Below are 16,905 nucleotides of genomic sequence, written 5' to 3'. Positions count from 1 at the left end.
AAGAACAAAGCGCATCCGCTTGAGTTCGAACATTGATGAGACTCAGCTTTGATATGAAATTGACATTTTGTGTGTGTATAACTCAAGAGAAAGTGCGAAATCGAGAGGAATCTAGCAAGTTAAGAGTCGATATAGCAAATGACATAATTACATACAAATGTTTTGCTCTTTTTAATTTGCTATCTTCTCATTGTATGGCTGAAAGGAGATATGGGGAGTTGTTATGTTATCTTATCGAACGCAGATTTAGTGCTCATCAGGTTATAGACTTTGAAGATTGAAATTGTTCAGCACACAGAACATAACTTGGACGCCAAAAGATATATAAATCATTTTATGTAAGTTACTAATGGGCTTTGATAAAATGAATGTCATGTTTTGTTGCCTTGTGAAGTTGTGAGATCCGGAGCTTACATGGCAGTCTTTTAGCAGATACAATTGGAGTGGATGAACAAGATCCAAAATTCTAAAGGGTTCAATTTTTTTTTGTTTTAATAATAATTATAAATTTAAAATCATACATTTATAAGAAAGTTATAATAACTATATTTGAATTTAAATTTCGTATTTATAACCAATAAATATAAATTACAATTCTTTATTTTGTTTATATAACCAACTAAAATGCAATAAATTAGAAAGTAATTAGTCTGTATATCAATTATATATTTTGGAAAATAAGAAATAGTTGTTGATGTCTGTTTGAATATTCAATGGTAGTATAGAAAGTTAGTATTATGATTTGATTATGTTTAGGAAACAATTATCAATTAGTGATTATAACTAGGGAGAAGAAGATATATTTTATTCACCATTATTTAACAAAAATAGCAAACACAAAGAAAAAACTAGTCTACAACTTCTGTCGACAAGCAAAAAAGAGTGCATTGTCTAATCAAAGAGTATATAACTTTTTGTCTAACTACTATCCAGATTTTTCTCTATTATATTTATAGATTATAATTCTGATGGTGGATATAATAAACAAAAAAAAAACTGAAAAAGCTAGAAAAATGGTTAAAAGAATGATCAAATTTGATGATTTGATCGATGAATTTGCATTGAAAAATGCCAAATGATCAAGTTCAATGATTTGGTTAATGATTTGCATTAAAAACTAGAAATTATGTTATTTAGATATAAAATAATTAAATTGATGTATTTATTTTATATTATAATGATATTTTGTAAAAAAAAAATCTAAATAATTTCAGATTATTAAAGAAGGTCTTATTTTCTTTTTTTTTGAACAATATAAAGTTTGAAACGGCTCTGGCTGACGACTAGAAGAAACTTTTAGTGACGGTTAAGGAATAGAATCCACCGTTTTGAAACAAAACCATTCGCGATGAAGTTTGATGATATATAACCGTCTCTTTTTCATTCATTTGCGCGTTATTTCCGTTGAAGAATCTTACCGTCCGTCCTTTAAAAAAACAAAAAAGTTGAGAGATTAAATTATAATTTGTTTCCTAGCAAATAAGTATATTATTTTCAATTTGAAGGACCAAAGATAAAACAAGGAAAAAATATGAAATTATTATGGGCGTGATTGTATCGACCTTTTACAGTAAAATTAATAGAGTAAAATTAGTTTACTCTCATTTACTCTATTATTTCACCACTCAAATGAAAAAAAAAAAGAAAGTAGTCACTCCATTTTATTCCAACATTTTTAGTCTTTTGATGCTTCCAAGTAAAACTTTACACTCGCTTATTTGAAATTGAACTTAAGAGTAAATAATATAAATAAATAAAATGTGTTTATTTTACTCTTATTCAACTCTAGTTTCCACTTCTTTTTTTTTCTTAACTTTTACTCTATTTGTTTTTCACCTAATTACTACAAAGTGTTTGTTTTTCACCTAATTACTACAAAGTGTTTCCAATCAGAATCTATATATTTTATATTCAGAAAGGAAATAATTAAGAAAAAAAAGGAAAGAAGAGAGAAATTGAAAGCTAAAAAAAGAAACACTGGAGAGAAAGTACGGTAGTCATAAGAAAGAAGAAGAAGAAGAAAGAGAATCAGTCACTGTCTGAACCTCTCTTATTTTTCTCTCTCTATAGACTTGGGGGGTGCTTTCTTCGCTGGTCGATGACCCTTGCTTTGACATTTCTTTTAATTACTCTCTTGTTTGTGTAGAAGGTTAGGTGAGAGAGAGTTTTAGTGTACAGCAAATCCCTAGGGTTCCGATCGATGGACATGTATGGACGCACTCCTCCAACGGCGATGAATGGCTCACATGCTCCTCCTCAATGGACCCCAGGAGACGCCGACACCGGACTACTCCTCCAAGGTCTCTCTCTCTCTCTCTCTCTTCTTCTTTTATGATTCGCATGCGCCTTAACAAACAAAACAGTCTCCTCTCTTTTGCTTTTGTTCTTGATTTTGTCTTTGTAAAAAATGTGCTGCAGCAGAATCATCGATGTGGCGATTAGGGTTAGGTAGTGAAGCGTACCCGCAGAGAGCAGGTGCTCCTGACTGTGCCTACTACATGCGCACTGGTGTCTGTGGTTACGGTTCTAGATGCCGTTTCAACCATCCTCCCGATCGTGCCTCGGTACAATCTTCTTTTTTGTTTGATCTGTAATGTGGGCTTTTAGTATTTTTCTCTTGAATCAACTTAATTCTTACTCTGCTATCCCTGTTTTATGTCCTCCTTACTCTCTGCTGAGAATATGTATTCCTTTTTTTTTTTTTTGGTGTGCTATGGCTCAGACTCTTTGCTTCTATGTATATAATGTAGGTTGAAGCAACTGTTAGAGCCACAGGACAGTATCCTGAACGCCTGGGTGCCCTCCCTTGTCAGGTACCCCCAACAACCTCTTACTCAAACTTTCTCCTTTCTTTTTAATTTGACTCTTGTAATAAGTGTTTCTTGGCAGTTTTATTTGAAAACTGGAACCTGTAAATTTGGGGCTTCATGCAAATTCAACCATCCAAGGAATGCAGCAGGTGGTTCCATGACCCACGTTCCTCTCAATATCTATGGCTACCCTGTCCGCCAGGTAAAATTCTTTTTCTTTCTTTCCCTCCCTCTCTCTCTCTTTTAATCTGATAGAGGGTCTCTTCTCTTCTCTTTGTAGGGTGAAAACGAATGCTCTTACTTTTTGAAAACGGGGCAATGCAAATTTGGTATTACCTGTAAATTCCATCATCCTCACCCTGCTTCTGCTGCTTCTGCAACTGCAACTCTCCCACCTCCAGCTTCTGCACCTCAGTTTTATTCATCGGTGCAGCAGCACTCACTTATGCCTGGACCTCCTTCCTCTAGCTTGAGACCTCTTCTTCCCGGTTCTTATATGCAAGGCGCCTACGGTCCAATGCTATTAACCACCCCAGGGGTCCTTCCTATTCAAGCCTGGAATCCATACTCGGTAGCCCCTTCTTGATTCTTGTTTCATCAAATACGTTTCTTTCTTAGACTTTGATTCCCATGCAGGCACCTGTGAGCCCTGCTCTTTCTCCTGGTGCTCAGCACGCAGCTTCTTTGTATGGAGTTACACAGCTCTCTTCCACCACTCCCGGGGTCTATCCATCAGGTGTTGTTACCCTGAAAGAAGAGAGCTTTCCAGAGAGACCAGCCGAACCAGAGTGCCAGTACTATTTGAAAACAGGCGATTGTAAGTTTGGAACATCATGCAAGTTTCATCATCCTCGAGATCGGGTTCCACCAAGACCTAATTGCGACCTCAGCTCCGTTGGTCTTCCTCTACGTCCGGTATGCTCCCTTTCTATAACTGTCGCAATGGTCATCATAGTAATCCATTTTGTTTTGTAAACAGGGTGTGCAACGTTGCACTTTCTACGTACAAAACGGCTTCTGTAAGTTTGGATCAACATGTAAATTTGATCATCCAGTGGGAACCATCAGATACAATCCTTCTGCATCCTCCCTCGCTGATGCACCCGTGGCTCCTTACCCTGTCACCTCTCTCTTGGCCTCTTCTTCTTCTTCCTCTGCTGAGCTCATTCCGGGGGATCCTTACTTGTCGGGATCAAGAAGCACATCTAACAACATCTCAGCAGGTTTGATATTCTCCCAGATTGGCGTCTCACTTCCACCATTCACTGACCTCCAGCTCTCCAGCCAGACCTCTCTTTCCCTTTCCGGTAGCAGAATCACAAGACAAGGTCGAGAAATCCGTCGATCCTTTTGAAAAATGTGGTTTGCATCATCATTCTTAATATTATTATTATTATGTAGAAGCATATGTGATGTGAGATTATAGTCTCCCCTACCTAAAAAAAAGAACAAGTCTAGTTCATTCAGCAGAAGAACCGATTGAGAGTCACATATATTTAAGAGGAAATGTATATGTGCATATATCGAAAACAAAACAGGAAAAGGCTCTTTTTATGTGTGTGTATAAGGTTTGTATAGTGAGGTTTCTTTATATTGTACGTGCTTCTACTTCAGACCCATTGCGGCTGAAAGAAAACACTAGAAAAAAAAAAGAATGAACTCAAATGCCCTTTTTTTTATATGTTCTTTTATCCTTTCCTTTGTGAATTGGTGACTTAAATATGATGATGAACTTTTCATGTGCTGTATATTTGTAGCTTGTATCATGTGTGTTGTTAATTTGTTGATGTGTCTGCTTCACACATTAGATTATGTTTTTCTTTTTTCGTGGTGAACCAGATACATGTTAAGTTTAGTTAGGGCTCATTTTGAAGCTTGGCACGTTAATGTTGTATACTTGTATCTGTTCATTTTTAGAGAATGTTTTGGAATGAAAGCTGAAACTAGTTTAGGGAAGGAAAAGGAAACAGCCAGAAGAAAAAACTATGAGCGGCCTTTTCCATGGAGGGCCCATCTATTATCCTGTTAGCCTTAACGGCCCATCGAAAATCTTACATGATTAGATAAAAGCGTTCCAAATTCCCCTGCCGGTGACGGCCTAATCTTCTTGCAGGTAGAGTGTATGCCTCATGACAGTCAACGCCTTGCGATGATTCTGATTTAAAAAAAAGACAAGAATCTAAATTAGGACCTATAAATCTAATTGACGGTCGGGATGCTAACTTAAAAGAATCTATTTAGTATAAATCGGTCCTTTGTGTTGCCACGTCCTTGAATCCCTACAAGGAACTTTATCTCTTTTTATCTGTCATACCTGAATTTGATGAAGATATTTAATCCCTCCGTTCCTAAAAGATGTGTATGTCCTGGAAAAAAAATTTGTTTTAAAAAAATACATTTTTTACTTTTTCAATGTATGATTTTATGAAAAATTGTAAGTTTCAAAAAAATTAATGGTGTTTATTGAATTTCTATTGGGTAAAAATTATGAAAATTTGTTATTCACAAAAAACAATGCATATTCAATGAGTTTTCTTAATATATGTGAAAAATCTAGAATGTGCATCTTTAAAAAACAGAGGGAGTACAAAAGAGTATACTCCATCTGTTTCAAAATAGTTAATGTTTTGATTAAATGCACAAGAATTAAGACATTCACCTTTTATCTAAAAGGTAGCATTAAAAATATAAAATAAAATTAATTCAACCAATCATCACAAAAACTATAAAACATTATTGGCCACACAGTTTTCAATAAAACTAAAACTAATATAAAATTTCAAAACATCATGTATTTTGAAACATCAAAAACTCTCTAAAACATCATCTATTTTGAAATGGAGGGAGTAAATGATATACTAGTAGATTATATAATTACAAAATTGTATTAATTTTTTTTTAAATGAATGTAAGAAAAAGATGAAATGAAGGTCTTTACCAAAAAGAAAAGGAGAAGATGAAATGAACGTAAGCGACTATCAAAACATATAAACTAAAAAATAAGAAAAAGAAAATAAAAATGCAAGAAAAAGTCATGATTTTTTTTTTTAGAGACTAATCTACAAGTGTGTTAACCCTAACATTTTTGTGAGAACCAACATTTAACACATTAAATTTTAACGATATAATTATTTCCTTAAAATATTAAGCTAATTTAGGTAGGTATTTAACTAGTTTTAGGAAATTTGATATATCTATCTTTAATTTGACGAAGAGGAGACAAATTAAGGCCTTGTGATATAAGAACGGAAAAACTTGTGATGTCAGAATTTCAACAAAGATGACACACAACACCGGTCCACACGGTCAACACCAAAATTTTGCTTTTACAGATGGACAAACTTAGGTTCAACCCTAGGGCTGAACCTTTAAATTAGCCGTACCCTTTAGGACTAATCAAAATGACACATAGATTATTAACTAAAAAATATTAAATTAAATAAAAAATAGCTAAAAAAAATAAAAACGCTAATTTTAACAACGCTAACGCTTCCAGCTAAACCTTAAACCCTAAATCTTAATTTCTAAACCCTATACCCTAAATTCGAAACTCAAATCCAAACCCCTAAACCCAAACCCTATACCCTAAACCCTAATCCTAGACCCTAAACCCAAAAACTAGACTATTAACCTAAACTCTATACCCTAAACCCAAGTCGTAGACCCTAAACCCAAACCGTAAATCTTAAACTCAAATTATATACCCTAAACCCACCTTAACCATAAGTCCAAACGGTAAATCCTAAACCCGAACCGTAAATCCTAAACCCAAAACCTATAACTAAACCCTAATCCTAGACCGAAAACCCAAACGGTAAACCCTAAACCCAAACCCCAAACTTAGATGCTATATGGTTTGGGTTAAGGTTTACGGTTTGAGTTTAGGGTCTAAGACTTGGGTTTAGGGTATAGGATTTCGGTTTATAGTCTATTTTTTGGGTTTAAGGTATATAATTTGGGTTTAGAGTCTAGGATTAGGGTTTAGGGTATATGGTTTGGGTTTAGAGGTTTGAATTTGGGTTTAGAATTTAGGGTATAGGGTTTAGAATTTAAGATTTAGGGTTTAGAGTTTCTCTGGAAGCGTTAACGTTGTTAAAATTAGCGTTTTTATTTTTTGTATCTATTTTTTATTTAATTTAATATTTTTTAATTAATAATTTATGTGTCACTTTGAATGGTCTTAAAGGGTGGGATTAATTTAAAAGTTCTGTCCTTTACAGATACTCTAACCTTTATAAATCTCAAAATTAGATTACATGTTTCATTAACTATCAAAAAAGCAAGCGTTAAATATTCTAAACAAATGAATAAATAAATGGTAAGGGTATGTGATGCTGCTGCCTGTCGTCGCAGACACACCTGCTTTATGTAACTTTTAAACATATAGAACCTGAAATACATAATATAGGGGGTTGTTTCAGAAAAGAAAACATAATATAGGGGGTAATTTATTTCAGAGAAAATATGCCTGGCTAGCCTTTTAATCACATTTTCGTTTCAGAAAAAAAAAACATAATATAGGGGCAGCAAAGCGATAGATTTTTTTTTTTTATGAATCTACAATAATAAAAGCTATCCTAGCTTAGTGCAACAGAACCATAGAACAAATCATTTTTTCATCTAAAATGTAACAGAACCATAGAATAAATCATTTACCCAGTTTTTAGAGAAAAAAAACTGTTTCCATATATTGCATTTTTCATTTTAATATCTGTTTTTAGCTTTTTGCTTACACATAAAACTATTAACGATGCTATGTTTTATAGTTGTTTTCTATAATATCTAATTAAATGAAATAAATCTTAAGAAGTGCTTTAATTTTTTTTTTAAAATAGATGCCTTTAAGCCAAGTTACAAAAAGAGGAAATATTTGATGCTCTAGGCTAATGTTTATTTTTTCTTAAGCACGGCTATGTATAGGGGGTAATTTATTTTGGTATATTTTCTTAGAATTTACTAGACGTGTTTTTTTTTGGTCATAGAGTAGTTATATACCTTTTCTATAAAAAAGTTATATAATAGTATGTTTTATCCTCGTGACAAAAAAAAGTATGTTTTATCCATGGGATTTAAATATCCAAAATCTAGCACACAAGGGACTATAAATATCAGGCGCTTGTTCAGCACCAACTAATCCAAGGTTGTTTCTTCTAACATTTCTTGATCAATGGAACGAGTAAGGGATCTGGCATCGAAGAAAGCGGCAGTGATTTTCACGAAGAGCTCGTGTTGCATGTGTCATAGCATCAAGACTCTCTTCTACGAGCTAGGGGCAAGTCCTGCGGTCCATGAACTCGACAAGGACCCACAAGGCCGAGACATGGAACAAGCCCTCTTTGGGGCCTTCGGCTCTACTCAGGCTGTCCCGGCGGTTTTCATAGGTGGGAGGTACGTCGGCTCAGCTAAAGACATCATCTCCTTCCACGTGAATGGCTCGCTCAAGCAAATGCTAAAGGACTCCAAAGCAATTTGGTTGTGATTAATTACTGTTAATTCGCTTACATATCGTGATCAATGATATATTTATATAAGTTTAAACTTTAAACTATACATTGTGGGGATGTGTCTTAAATGCTGGCACTATGAAATAAAATGTTAATAGAACCATGCATGCATATATATAAGAAGATTATGCATTTGAGTTTGCCCCCAACAAAAACCAGAGAAGACCATGCTCCGGGAGATTAGTTAATTATTAGTTGATACGGACCAGCTAATCAATTATAACATAACTTTGTAAGGTAAATGGAAACCGAGTAAGTTAGCAATATATCTTTTGATGATTGGACAAAACAAAACTGTATCCCTTGAATAACTGAACGATATACAAATTAATATCAAACTATGCATAACAGCATCGCTTGAATAAAACAGAACTATGCAAGCACATGAAAAGCTACTCCCATAAAACAATTGGAATAAAGCAGCCCATAAAAAGCCCTTTTTAAAAAAAAAAAAAAAAAAAACTAGCTCATGCGTGGGATCTAAGCGTACGATTCGTGCTTCCGGCAATAGGGACATTTGGAAAGAAGAGATCAGTAATATAAGAAGAAAGCTAATTAAGAATATAAGAAAAAATAAAGAAACGAATCAATATTCTTTTGGCAAGTTGGTACGTTTCAGAATCATATTGTATTTTGCTATATATGTGCGTGTGTGTGGACTTCTCACCGTAAGAGCTCGCATCTTCTTTCATTTTAACATTCTTTGGCGCAAAGATTCAATCATCGATCTTTTTTTTTTTTTGTCACTGAAAACTTCATTAATAATAAAAGGTAGGAGAATGAGCCAAATAATCGATCAAAGGAGATTGAATTTGAATCATAGATTCAATCATCGATCAAAGGAGATTTGTCAAGAGAATACATACGGTACGTACGAGCTAGCTAGCTGGTACGTTTCAGAATCATACGGCACGTACGAGCTAGCTAGCTAGTAAAACGCTAGTCTTCTTAAATTGGTATGCATACCGGTTTAGGAAAACGGCTTACTCAAATTTTAACAAATTGTTTGATCCGAAAAATTATCGCGGGCCAGGCCATGCAGAAAACACACACAAACCCATCTATGCGACGTGCAGTGTCAGATATTATTCACGATTGACCCCATAAAAATGTGAAGTTAATAACAATGTTTCGAATGGTATAGAACAACCCATCAACGGTTAAGTGACGATCCAAACAACTGCAGCCTTGCTCTATACACTCTATAGTAATGTGTACAACTCGGGCACAGTCAAAGAGAATATAAAGAAGAAGAAAACACTCAAATAGCCGTCATTTTAGCTTTTTTTTTTTTTTTTTTTTTTCTGTTAGGCATCTGATATTTATCTTCTTCTTTTTTGTAACTGTGATATTTATCTTTCATTTCTGATATTTTATCATAATATTCATAATAACTTTTTGAATGTTCTTTCTAACCAGAAAATAATAAAATAAATAAAAAATAAGAGTCTAAAGTTTTTTTTTTTTTTTTGGTTCAAAATAAGAGTAAAGATTTATTCACGAACTTGTTATAAATAGCGAAGCAGATTTCAAGCATTTTACAAACGCAAACCAAACAAACACATACATCGATCAGACAATAAAAAACTTAACTAAACCCTAGCTAGACATCAGATCTCATGGACAAGGTGATGAGAATGTCGTCAGAAAGAGGAGTGGTGATCATCACGAAGAGCTCATGTTGTCTCTGCTACGCCGTTCAGATCCTGTTCCGTGACCTTAGGGTTCAACCAACGGTCCACGAAATTGACACCGACCCCGACTGCCGTGAGATCGAGAAGGCTCTTCTCCGGATAGGCTGCTCCACGGCGGTACCAGCTGTCTTCGTAGGTGGCAAGCTCGTTGGTTCCACCAATGAAGTCATGTCCCTCCACCTTAGTGGCTCTCTCGTCCCCTTGATCAAACCTTATCAGTCTCTCCTTTACTAGCTAACTGGACCAATCAGAGATCCTTCGTGACAATAAAAACCCTTATAGCTATGGTGTGCGCTTTTCTTCTGTCATATCACATATGTATCTTATTTTTGTGTTTCATGTTTCAGTCTAGTTAATCAACTGGTGTATGTTGATGTACGTATAAATCTCTGTTTATGATTACCAAAAATAAAAATAAAAATCTCTGTTTATGCTAATGAAAAGAGTATTCAACAGATGTTAATTTTTTCTTTTAGTTTTGTTGTTTGCCACACTAATAATTTGGGTCTCCAAGATCGACAAGACTTCCCATATCTACTTTTAACTACGAGAAATACCAACGGACAACAACATCATCTTTTTTTTTCTGTTCACGACGACACATGAGTTCTGATAATACTATTATCATGGGTTTCCATTCACAATTTTCGTTTAGGATTGAAATACTTACAAGTATCTACTCTATATTTATGCATCATATTCACATAACAATATAAAAGATGAGAGTATTCATATTGGCTATTCAACAAGAAGATACTATATGATTATGTTATTTCCAAGTTTTTATTTAAAAATTTACAAAATTGTGATACATTGTATAAATCACTTTTTAAAAAAAATCTGTTACTATCTAGGGAAAATATCCGACGTTAAATTATAAGTGACTTGCTAATTAACCACATGAACTCGTATTCTGGTTATTGTAATTTAACTAATTAAATAGGCATATTAATTAGCACACATTGATCTAGCAACGCAGATTCATTGGTAGATATGATTAGGGTCAAAAGCGTACATTTATTAGAGGGTGTTTTTTCGTAGTTATTGCCAATATACGGAGCATATATAACTCCAATTGTTTTGAATATATGCTATCATAGACTCAGTTTCCACCCTGAAAATTTGAGAGAAGGATAAATTGGGCAATGCTTAAGATATCACTGATGGCCTAAATGTGACTAAAGCAACTTGAGTAAGAGAATAGAAGATCTTTCGCGGTCCAACGTGAATATATCATGATCGCTACAAGAAATCATTAGTTTTCTTTTCTTGAGAATCTCTCGTTTTCTTATTATAAAGCATCATTATTTCCGTATATCTTAAAGTTACCAAGATGGCACGATTAGGAATACTTCAAAGTTATCGAACCAAAGTGAGTAAAAGCCTTCAAAATAGACTTTTGAGATTTTCTGAAAATGTGATTCTCTTGAGTTCAAAAGGCCGAAGGGAAATAAGAAAAGTAGAAGGGGCTTTACAAGATATATGGAACAACTTTTCTTGGCCTCCAACTACTTGGGATCTTGGGAGTTGGGAGAGAATATAATCGGAAGTTGTGTATAGGACGTGTAAGACGTAAGAACCACATCGTTCACTTGTTGTCGCTATTATACATGAGACCCAAAAGAATATATAGACAGAATCTCGATGATCACTTATAAAGTGGTCCATTTTTAAAAAGTAAGGAAAGCTCGTGGAATATTAGTATTCACCAAAGTGGAATGATACAACATTCAGTTTCAGTTTAGTTTCTAGTAGTATTCTCCATTCTCCAACCACAGAATACGCATTAAAACATTATCAAATTACAAGTTGAACAAAAAGCATGAAAATATGACATTAGAAAACACCGCAATGTAAACCTTGGGTTCAGCATCAATTAACCCAAGTTTTCTTTGTGGGCAGACCATGTTGCTTATAATATTTCTTAATCGATGAAACGGGTAAGAGATCTGGCGTCGACGAAAATGGCAGTAAATTCACGAAGAGCTCGTGTTGCATGTGTCATACCATCAAGACTCTCTTCTACGAGCTCGCGGCGAGCTCTGCAATCCATGAGCTTGACCAAGGACCCACAAGGTCGAGACATGGAACGACCCTACTTCAGAGCCTTCGGTTCTAGCGGGCAGTTTTGACAGGGGGAGGTACGTCGGTTCAGCTAAAGGCATCATCGATCTCCTTTCACGTGGATGGCTCGCTCAAGCAGATGCTTAAGGACTCCAAAGCCATATTGGTTGTGATTACTATTAGTTCTCTTACATATAGATACAACCTCCACTTATTTATTATGTCATCTCGTGAATGATATATTTATCTAAGTTTAAACTATACACGGATGTCTTAATTATAAGTACTGGCATCATGAATAGAAATGTTATAGAACTATGCATGCATCTATAGGAAGATTATAAGACCACCATTATCCCAGATTCTTGGTAGGGTTTTTAAAGAAAATTAGGCATTTAATTAAATGGAAACAAAATTAAATTCATATAACCGATCTTTAATTCATGGTTTTTGCAACCGATCACGAAGGAGATCCTTACCACACGTGTCAGCATATTGTGTTTTTGATTTTTTTTCCTTTTTCTTTTTTCTTTTTTCTTTTTTTCTTTTCTTTCTTTTTTCTTCTTATCGTCTTCCTCTCTCTCATCTGCGACATGGATTCATCATCACCAAATCACCTCCATGTTTAGACAAGCTTCTCGCCTCCTCTACGACGGATCGCCGCCAGATCCTCGAAATCGGCGACGGCTCGTGCCTTTTCAACGGAAATTCCGTCGACGAACGTTTGTGGAGTCTTGGAAGAAAGTCGCACCGAACATAGACCCGCCCCAGACTCCTTCCTTCATGAAGCCTCATCCGTCGACTGCCTCTTCGAAGATTTCGACGAAGCTCACCGTCAATTTCGTCTTCGATTCCGACGAAGGTTAAGGATTAGGAAACAGAGTTAGAAACTCCCAATAAATCTCAAAATCTTTGGATTTCTTAATTAAATTTCTTGATTTACTTTTATTATTAAACAACTCATTAAAAAACTTAAATGAAGTTATAGGGTTAATGATGCTCTAATGCTCCGGCAGATTGGCAATTATTAGTTGACACGGAACAGGTATAGTGTAATCAATTATTATAAGATTACGAATCAGCTGGATTTAGTACAAAGAGAGGTGCAATTCACATCAGACATGCGAGATGTAGTACCACATGTCTCAACAAGATCACATTCAAAAACTTCAAGCACTGGCTGCATTAATTATAGGGACATGAAGAGTGAATTTGATTAACGAACGGAATAAACAAATCTAACAACACAAATAAGCACAACAGTAAAATACTACCTAAATGATATGACCTAAAAATACTTCTTGTTAAATTTTTAATTTTATAATACTGTTAAAGTCGTATATACATTGTTTGAATGATAATAAACTTAAGTAACATTAGTTTTGAGCCATAATACAAAGTAAGCAAAGGCAAACCTAGATTATGGATCGCTGCATATGTGTCAGTGTTCATCAAGAGGAGTACGCACGTTGTCTTAATGGAGATGAAGTTTGACAGAGATTATCATGTATCGCTGATATGTTCGAGATAGTGTTTTCACTCATGTTTCGAGCTAACTAGGTCAATCAATCAGTCATGGTTTAGTTATATCGGTTAAATAAAAACAGTAGGGTTCGAGAGAAGTCTAATTAATTAGTTGCATCGACGTAGACAACAAATTAAGATGATGAACTAATTGAGGAGCGATAAGGTTTTAATATCGTGGGATCCGTTCCAATTCGTCTAGTAGTATCATTCAAACGAAAGAAACAAAAAATGAGCTCACTTTCGAGCATTCTAGCTATGTCGGTAACGTGGCAAAGTCTTTTATTTATTGTTTGTTTATTTTTGCCGTGTTTTTAAAATATCCATCAAATCGACAACACTGATTAACAAACAACAACGAGCTTTCCTTCTCTATCGTCCCTATTTGGCCACGATGTTTGGGAATTTTCTAGTATTACTTTTTTCTAGACTAATATTTTTTTTTTTTTTTTTTTTTTTTTTTTTAACTGACTAATATTTTCTTCAGTTCTTTAATTTGGCTCCAACCGATGACATGTAAAATTAAAGTTGAGTTATAGTATATATTATAATTTGACGTAAATAATAAGTGAGAAAACTGTAAATTTATATAGTAAATTTGAATTAAAAATAAGATTTACTATTTTACTAAAGGCTGATATTTATATATATAAATTGCAGTATAGTATTTTTAATAAAGTAAAAAATGTAACATAAGAATATTAACCTAGTTCAAAAATAAATAAATTATAATATTTTATATTATTAATATGTAAAAGGTAAAAATTTGACAGAAAGTAAGTTGCAATATATATATTTTTAAAATTCCTATAACTACTCATAATATTATTTGTTTCAATATCACTAAGAAAATAAATCAAATGAAATAAGAATAACTTATATAATTGGAAGTTTTAAAATTAGTGAAAACTGTAACTCTGAAAAATGACACTCATGATCTTGAGTTAAGTTTTGATTTAACAATTTTGTAAAGAATGTAACTCAAGTTTTTAACTCAAACATAATACATAATAATTCAACCTTTAAATCAGAAAGTTAAATTTAATACGTGATTGATAATATTTTCGAGTTATTTATGAATTAGACCTATAACTCAAGCTAAATAAACATTATCATAAGCCACCGATCGATCAAAGCCTCTAATTACTATTTTTTCTTTTTAGAGCCTAATAATTTTTTTTTTTTTTTGTCTTTTAATATGTTTGAGTACAACCAAGCAAAGTATTTTATGGTAGCCTAATCCACAGAGTGTGTAAAAAGGTTGGGGTCGTCTACCTTTTCAGTTCACGGGAAGCAGGAGAGTGTGTTTGTGTGTTCACTGTTTGCAGATTAACTTATTGCCCAAGAAAAGTTGACTTGTCAAAAGAAATGGGCGTCACTGTAAACGTCACTTGGTTGTGACTTGTACACGAGAAATAAAAAGCTACCAAACTAGTTGGAAGAAAATATCGCATTTCCTTCAAAAAAAATATCAGATCCGAAAGAAGAAGAAGAAGAAGATTCTTTCTTTCTTTCTCCTTCTTCATATCTACCACAGGAAAAAAGAGAGCCTTACCGTCTCCTCAAATGGAAAAAGAAGAAGAAGAAGAAGGATCCCATCATCGCATCTGTGACTATTGCGAGTCCTCGGTGGCTCTCGTCTACTGCAAAGCAGACTCAGCCAAGCTATGTCTCGCCTGCGACAATCAAGTCCACGTAACGAACCAGCTCTTCTCGAAACACTTCAGGTCACTCCTCTGCGACTCCTGCGACGACTCTCCCTCTTCCGTGTTCTGCGACACGGAAAGCTCAGTGCTATGCCAGAACTGTGACTGGCAACACCACACCTCCTCCTCCTCGCTTCACAGCCGCAGACCCTTGGAAGGGTTTTCGGGGTGTCCTTCCGTGACAGAGCTACTGGCACTCGTGGGCCTCGATGACCTCAGTGACAAAGCTCTGTTCCTTCCCCATCCCCGAGGAGGATCGGAGCAGACCCCTCCGCAGATCGTTAGCCTTAACGATCTGGTTGCTTCGGACGGGTCGAGTCACAATTACCGGGCCATGGATGTTCCTCCTCTCCCTAAGGTACATATCATGATGCTTATCTTAAAAAAAAAAAAAAAACTGTTTCTTTTAAGAGAAATGAATCCTCTGTTTTTGAAAATTTATTTATTTCTCTCTCTCTGTCGTAGAATCGCCACGCCACCTGCGGGAGACACAAAGAGGAGATGATCAGACAGCTCCGTGAACTCTCGAGATCCGAGCCTAGTTGTCTCAAATACGAGACCCTTGATGCTGAGCTCGACACCACCGGATTCCTCTTTCTTGAACCGGGAAACGATGACTATCTGTTTTCTTCTACATTTGAATCTCAGGTATTATTTGTTTCTTCTACATCTGTTTTCTTCTTATTGGTCAGTTCTGCTGGTCGGTCTCTCAATTTTTTTAAAAAAAATCAATTTTTTTTTTTTTAAGGTGGGTGGACTGAAATGGTTCGAGGATCAACAAGAAGACTATTATCCGTATTCAGATGATAATAATGTAAACCAGAGAGGCTGCAGCACTCAACAACAGCAACAACAAGAGTCATCGCCTGTGATGGTTCCGGTTTCCACTAGTACTACTACGACAAGGTTGACACATGAGATCAACAGTCTTGAGAGAAACTCTGCTCTCTCTCGCTACAAAGCCAAGAAGAAATCTCGAAGGTAACTATCTTCTTGACCTAACTCCTTCCTCATCTCTTATTCTTAATTTAGAAACACACGAATTAGACACTGGGGGTGTTTGATCAAAATGTCAGGTACGAGAAGCACATTAGATATGAATCACGCAAGGTTCGTGCAGAAAGCAGGACAAGAATCAGGGGACGTTTCGCTAAGTCACATCCATAATCTATCATGTTGATGATGATAGCAAGTTTGCTTAGTTTCGTAGCAGGCAGGCAACAGGTCTTTGATTGTAATGTCTTGTACATCTACTATGAGATGAGATGAGTCCTTTTTATTTGTATTATTATGAGCTAGGAGAAACATATATGTATCATTACTACCAACCAAACTTGCTATGCTGTATAAGAAAAAGAAAAACCACCAGAGAGATGAGATCATAGTTAGAACTAGTACAATCTACTGTCTTCTCATGTTTTGCGTCTCTCTCTATTTGTATGGGACTTTGCCAAGACTACCGAAACTATGTACACACACAGCTTAGACAATGAGGCCTAAAGACAATATTCTCTTCCAACCAAATACAAGATAGCATGTAGGAATGATTCATTCACATGGTGTCGGAAGCTGCTAAAGCAAATGGTGAAGGCCCGGAAGCAGA

General features: G+C 35.1%; 4 protein-coding genes and 1 pseudogene across 5 annotated transcripts; all 5 read left to right on the top strand.

The window, feature by feature from the left end:
• The first annotated feature begins 1,928 nt into the window (after positions 1–1,928).
• On the top strand, positions 1,929–4,491 carry LOC106336848 (zinc finger CCCH domain-containing protein 32-like). Of its 2 annotated transcripts, none has more exons than XM_013775804.1 (7): positions 1,929–2,300; positions 2,419–2,564; positions 2,751–2,813; positions 2,890–3,012; positions 3,091–3,381; positions 3,447–3,725; positions 3,790–4,491. In XM_013775804.1, exons 1-7 carry the CDS (start codon positions 2,201–2,203, stop codon positions 4,162–4,164), a joined length of 1,377 nt encoding a protein of 458 aa, XP_013631258.1. In that variant the 5' UTR covers positions 1,929–2,200; the 3' UTR covers positions 4,165–4,491. The 2 variants fall into 2 exon arrangements, with proteins under 2 accessions (XP_013631258.1, XP_013631259.1); XM_013775805.1 differs by having other exon boundaries at positions 1,960–2,300; positions 2,422–2,564.
• A 3,486-nt stretch (positions 4,492–7,977) lies between these two features.
• On the top strand, positions 7,978–8,358 carry LOC106341561 (putative glutaredoxin-C12). The gene has a single exon (XM_013780297.1). It carries the CDS (start codon positions 7,978–7,980, stop codon positions 8,287–8,289), a length of 312 nt encoding a protein of 103 aa, XP_013635751.1. The 3' UTR covers positions 8,290–8,358.
• A 1,506-nt stretch (positions 8,359–9,864) lies between these two features.
• On the top strand, positions 9,865–10,330 carry LOC106340882 (glutaredoxin-C13). The gene has a single exon (XM_013779715.1). It carries the CDS (start codon positions 9,934–9,936, stop codon positions 10,240–10,242), a length of 309 nt encoding a protein of 102 aa, XP_013635169.1. The 5' UTR covers positions 9,865–9,933; the 3' UTR covers positions 10,243–10,330.
• Positions 10,331–11,939: 1,609 nt separating this feature from the next.
• Positions 11,940–12,310, top strand: LOC106337784 (annotated as a pseudogene).
• A 2,723-nt stretch (positions 12,311–15,033) lies between these two features.
• LOC106341923 (zinc finger protein CONSTANS-LIKE 13) lies at positions 15,034–16,808 on the top strand. The gene is made up of 4 exons (XM_013780676.1): positions 15,034–15,660; positions 15,768–15,950; positions 16,051–16,283; positions 16,379–16,808. The coding sequence occupies exons 1-4, from the start codon at positions 15,163–15,165 to the stop codon at positions 16,467–16,469; spliced, it is 1,005 nt and encodes a 334-aa protein (XP_013636130.1). The 5' UTR covers positions 15,034–15,162; the 3' UTR covers positions 16,470–16,808.
• The last annotated feature ends 97 nt before the right edge of the window (positions 16,809–16,905 follow it).

Source organism: Brassica oleracea, chromosome C4 (assembly GCF_000695525.1).
Source record: "Brassica oleracea var. oleracea cultivar TO1000 chromosome C4, BOL, whole genome shotgun sequence".
NCBI classification, from domain to species: Eukaryota; Viridiplantae; Streptophyta; class Magnoliopsida; order Brassicales; family Brassicaceae; genus Brassica; species Brassica oleracea.
This window is presented reverse-complemented; position numbering and strand designations above follow the sequence as displayed.